The sequence below is a fragment of the Marmota marmota genome, unplaced genomic scaffold, assembly GCF_001458135.2.
Source record: "Marmota marmota marmota unplaced genomic scaffold, marMar, whole genome shotgun sequence".
Lineage (NCBI taxonomy): Eukaryota > Metazoa > Chordata > Mammalia > Rodentia > Sciuridae > Marmota > Marmota marmota.
In genome coordinates this window covers 4,173,812-4,179,679 of record NW_026000077.1, presented here as the reverse complement: position 1 = coordinate 4,179,679, position 5,868 = coordinate 4,173,812, and the positions used below count along the sequence as shown (strand labels likewise).

The 5,868-nt window shown below is 43.4% G+C and overlaps 1 protein-coding gene across 1 annotated transcript in view; it reads left to right on the top strand.

The window, feature by feature from the left end:
• The window catches only part of Nhlh2 (nescient helix-loop-helix 2), a 602-nt gene extending 423 nt beyond the window's left edge, over positions 1–179 (top strand). Inside the window, exon 2 of the mRNA XM_048814598.1 lies at positions 3–179. Within this exon, the coding sequence (XP_048670555.1) occupies positions 3–179 (177 nt within the window). The remainder of the gene's footprint in view (positions 1–2) is intronic.
• Positions 180–5,868: the final 5,689 nt, after the last annotated feature.

Sequence of the window (5,868 nt, the reverse complement as noted above, 5' to 3'; positions counted from 1 at the left end):
AGTACCGTTCGGCCCACGCCACCCGCGAGCGCATCCGCGTGGAAGCCTTCAACCTGGCCTTCGCCGAGCTCCGCAAACTGCTGCCCACGCTGCCCCCGGACAAGAAGCTCTCCAAGATCGAGATCCTGCGTCTGGCCATCTGCTACATCTCCTATCTCAACCACGTCCTGGACGTGTAGGGCAGGGGGCGCCGCGGGAGGCCGCCTGTCCCAGCGTTCGCGAAAGGCGACCGATCCAGGCGGCCGCCACTGGCAAGGCAAAGGCGGCGACGGCCCAGCGGGAAGGCCTCCGGGAGACACTTGGACTGGGGAAGAAGCTCACAGCCTGTTCTCTCTGGTCAGTGGGACAACAGGGGAAGGTTTCCTTCGCTGGGAGGTGGGGTTGGCTGGAGAGCTCTGGGGCGCACAGAGGGTATTTTCCAGGCCAGAAGAACCTTCTGGAGGCACCCAAGATGAGCCGCCCTGGGGCCTTCCCTCTGTGTAGTAGGCTCCCCTTAAGGGTTATTGCTTTAACCCACTGGAGACTTTGAGTTCTCCTACACATCTTCATATTTTGAAAGAAGGAGGGCAGAAGCTCAGAGTACAGGCTCAGAACTTTAAATTGTGTGGAATTTTTCTAATTGACAAATCACCAAATGCTGGCAAGAAAGAGAGGAGGGAACTTATTCCATACAAAGATTAAGGCACAGGAAGGTGGGACAGCAAACTTTCTGTTTGGTCGTCAAAAGAAAGATTATATTAGAATTCAAATAAAACAAACCCTGAATATTTGGTAAGGTTAAAAAGACACATGGAGAACAAATACACTGTGGAAGGATTTGAGCTTGGTGAGATTTTAACCCCAAGATAGACCATTAAAGTAGACAGGATAAACCATATTTAAATGGAAAATTTAATATCTGATTGCTTTTTCAGGCCAAGTGCCCCTTTATATATCCAAAAACATCTATTTGTGACCTTAAATATGTGGACCCATAGGTGCAGTTAGAAAAAGACAACCTATTTTTATTTATGTTAGAAGGAGTAGAGTATTTTTTTCAAGACATTTATTTTTCAGAGTGGTGATAATTTTACTTTGGATACTCTGTGCCAATTTATTTATAGTCAAGTGTTTACACTTTTTCCTGTGGAATAATTATGTCTAACTTTTTATGTGTATGTTGAGATTATACTGTGGTCTTTCTTTTGCTCTAATTATATTGCACTTGTATAAGAAATTTCCCACTTCTCCCTGTTTCTAAACATATTTTATATATTAAGATGTTTGTTCTTGAAAGGTTCTTTTGTTGTGAAATCAGCAACACTAGCACTTCACTATTATAGTTTTTTAAAAAAGTAAGTGTTGTTTTTCTTATCTGTATTTATGTCTGAAAAGTACTTTACAAACTGTTTATAAGGAGAGTAGCTTCTTTGTGTGTGTGTGTGTGTGTGTGTGTGCGATGTTTGTGCGTGGGATGATTTTAGGAAATTAAGTTATTTTCCTAAAAAAATAAAATAAAATCAGAACTACTTTCCTCTGTGACAACCAAAAAGAAAAGTCTATAACCTGACAATGTTTCATGTTCTCAGCTGTGAAACTCTTAAAGTGAGGAGTGTATTTTAGAGACAAGGAAAAAAAAAAACACATCTGCTATCCAAAGATTTTAGTCTTTTTCAGGGTTTTTTTGTGTCTCTGTTGCTTTATATAATGCAATATTTTGTAGTGAAAATAGATATAATCTGGTTTCTATCTGACGAGTTTTTCATATCTCATGAATGGTGCGCTGTTTTGCATATAAATAAAGGTATCAAATAAAGTCCTCTCTTTTATTTTAAGCATCTGTCTAAAACTAATGAACATGCTGGCTAAGCATGAAATATCTTAATGGATTCAATTCCTTAGAAAGGAACAAGTAAAACAAAAACAAAAACCTTAATGTAGACATATTCATATACTGAGATTTGTGTATTTGATGCTTTTCTAAAATTGGGCATGGATTACTCTATAAGTGCATATCCCACATACAAGAGATGACATAGATCATGCTACCCCCCAGTGAGGAAAAGCAGAATGTTTATGTAAAATATTACTTGAATCACAGATTCTTTTGCTTTAAAGAAAAAAAAAGTAACTATCTTATTAAGCAATCGTATATAGTAATCAACCCCTTCGAGGCAGAGTTGGGAAACTGAGGCTCCAGAAATGACCTGCATTAAGTCACATAGCTACTTAAATGGCAGTGAGAAAAACTGCTATTACACTGTTATGCAGTGACAACTCTCCCTCATGGCCCTTATTAAAAACAGGAGTATATTACTCTTGTAATACTCAAACATTTAATCAGTATACAGATTCAGGACCTAACACCTGCAAACAAGGAGATAAAACAAGACCAAAACCTGGACCAATCTTGAGACAGGAAGAATGTCATTTACAAAAGCCTAGGGCTCGTATAAAAATGTGAAATAGTCATCTACAAGTAGCATATGTAAGTATCTTAAAAACTAGATGTCTGTAGGTGCACACACATATATAGAACAACATGAACTATGAGTCTATATCATACCAAACTCCTGGTTTTGGTATACAAAATTCAATTATGGAGATGCTTGGTTTATGTACCCAGCATCTGCAGGATTATGAACATTTATCACTTTTCTCCCAGGTTTCTGGTAGTCATACTTACAGTTCCCAAAACGTGGGACTTCATTTGGTTCCCTTTTAATGGAGTTGCTCAGTAGGAAAGCACTCCCTACCCAGGACATGGAAGAGAGCAGCACCAGACTTTGCCTGGAGTCTAGACAAGGTTTTGGCACCACAGTATGACTGGCCACTGTCTGACCTACACATGCTGTCTAGGACACTTGAGTGGCTGTAGGTGTACTCACTTCTAGGCAGTGAAAGAGACAACTACTCTCAGTCCTCGTAGCACCTCTATTAAGTAACATAAAATGTGTCGCTGTTCTTATGCCAGCGAAGTAAGGTCAACTTCTTACTTCTGGAAGCCTTCTGAGAGCCATCTTTTGCCGAGTGATGTGCCTCATTTTTGACCGACCAACACAGTCCTCCCATTCACATCTAAGAGGGACCGGTTCACTCACCTGCCCTTACCATTGGAGTTGGATGGAGGGCAGCCTCCCTTCCCAGCTACACAATCCATGGGAATTCCAGGAGAGGATCTTTGCGATGTCATTTCAAATGCAAAGCCGCTGAGCACCCTCCAGAGAGAAATGAGGCACTGTGACACTCTGCTGGAGCAGAGGGTGACTGATTTATCCCTTGAAGGTAGCATGGACTCAGTGATTGGACAACCTTATGTGAGAGAGCAACAACTCTCTGGAATAATGGTGATGGTACATTGGTTATTCTTAAGTCGAAACATTATTTATTGACAATCTACTGTGGGCCAGGTGATGTTCTAGATACTAAAAGTAGAAAAACTGTATTGTTCTGGAGAACACCATTTTGACAACATACAAATAAACCATTTAATTTTAGATAATGCTAAATGCTATGGAGAGAAATAAAGGACTGAAAGGCGGGGCAGCAGGAGGTGCTGGGTGGGGAGTACTTTAGACAGGGCTGTCAGGGAGTCCTCTCCAAGGTGACAAGCTCTGCCTAAAACTTCCATCTGCCCGGTCAGCTTCCAAAATAGCTGCCACTTGAATTGCCTTTTCTTCTCATCGTCTGTTACCATGTCCTGAGTGCTTATGAGCATAGAAACAGCCTGTGTGGACCACCACCTTTCCCCAGCTGGCTCGGGCCTTATCCTTCACCAAATTTGGTCTTTCCCTACACCAACCTGGAACCACCTGGAACAACAGTTCCTCCTGCTACTCCTTTCACCTCTCTGCCCCCCCCCCCCCACTGCTCAACAACTTGCCCAAACATTGCTGCTCCCCAGAAATCTTGGCCCCATCTAACCCAGTGGCAAGGCCAGGTGTGCTGAGTATCTCTCTGCCTAGATGACATTTTCCTTACTTCTACCACGGACCAGAGACTTCCAGAGAACAAGGAACAAAGGTGCTAGCCAAAAGGAAAGAAACAAAAGAAGAAAAAGAAAGGAAGAAAAAGAAAAAAGTCATTTTTTCCCCCCCAGGGAGAGGGCAGAGGGGTTCGGCAGTGGGGGAGATCATGGGATCGTGGGTGGCGGGATGGAGTGGGAAAGAAAGGAAGAGCAGACTGAGGGGAGAGGCAGTGGGTATGGACAGGAGCCAAGCTGAATGGGAATGGGAGACTTGTGGGGGAACACCTGCTTCCCACAGGAACCCTGTTTGGGGGCTACCTCCAGTGGCTCTGCTCCATAAACACATGTCACCAAACTGTGTGATGAGGTAAGTAGACAAAATCAACCTCCAGGATGCTATGATTTAGGTAGTTCACATCACAGCTGTCTGTCCCTGGATGCCAGTTTCTTCCCATTTAAGAACCAACCTTGAGAACATACAGCCAACGCCATTTTCCAGGTGCAGATGGGCTCTCTCATTATTATTAGTAGTAGAAATACTAATAGTTAACATGTGTCGAGTTTGTAGGATGCGCTCGCTGAGACAAGTGTATGGATGCATTATCTCATATAATTCTCACAACTCAGTGGGAGAGACACTTTAATCATTTCCATTTAACATAGGAAGAAATTGAGTCTTCAAGAAATTAAATAACTTGCCCAGAGTCATGAAGCCACATTTGTTGGTGTATCAAAGTGTCTGTGCCTACCCATCATATTCTAAAGGTGTCCTTTGATATTGGGTGGCCATGCCACACCCACCCTCCCTGTGGCCCCCCATACTGCCTTAGCCATTCGTGTGCATAGGGGAAGCCTCAGCTCTGGGCACACCTAAAGTGTACAGGGACAGCAGTGAACAAGGCCACTTCACCCAGAAGATGGATGAGCAGAAGCCAAACCTGAGGCTCTGCTCTGTTTGCTAAGTTAAGTGTGCACCCTGAAGTGGCTCTAAACTGTCTGGAGGAAAGGAGGCCTTTTTCTATTTTGCAAGAAGACCCTGCAGGCTGGGCCAGCAATCCTGGGCCAGCACCCCTGAAGGGGAGTCTGCAGCCAACCTGGCGCTGTCCGTGGCCTTACTGTGCACCAGCACATGGGTGGGTCTGACTCTTTAGTGTCCCCCATCTATATTCCTCACTGTCTCCTAGTCTTTAGAAACATCTTCAAAAATCATTCTCCTGCCTGAAGACTTACCTATTTTGAAACAAATGGAATTCAAGTTCTTTTCCTGAACAAAGCAATCTTTTAGTCTTGATCCAGACGCTCACTAGCAACCATATTCAGCCACTCTCCCCAAGGATGAATGTTGCTGCCAAATCCAAATTTCTCATTTCCTCAGACAAGTCAGGCCCCCTTTTTTTGGCAGGGGAGGTACCAGGGATTGAACTCAGGGGCACTTGACCATTGAGCCATATCCCCAGCCCCCCCTTTTTTTCCTGTATTTTATTTAGAGACAGGATCTCACTGAGATGCTTAGCACCAGGTTGTTGCTGAGTCTGACTTTGAACTCTCTCTGGATCCTCCTGTCTCAGCCTCCAGAGCCCAGCCGCTAGATTACAGGCTACAGGCATGTGCCAGGCCCTTTTTAACCTGAGCCTTAGCACTTATTTTTTCTCTGCTGCTGATCATTTCCTCCAATCTTATTTTCCACACAGAAAATTCCAATTATTGCATAGTGACCCAATTCAAACATAACCACTCTGCAATGCTTTCTTGGACTTCTTTGATAGTATTAGCTGCTGTGTTCTTTGAGTCCCACAAACATACATCATTATGCTAGAATTTATTGTTTCTCTCATTCCTGATTCTGGAAGCCAGGTTCATACACTGGCTCTGACTTATCCTAAATGTATGACACTGAGTATGTCTTAATCCCTTAAGTCTCT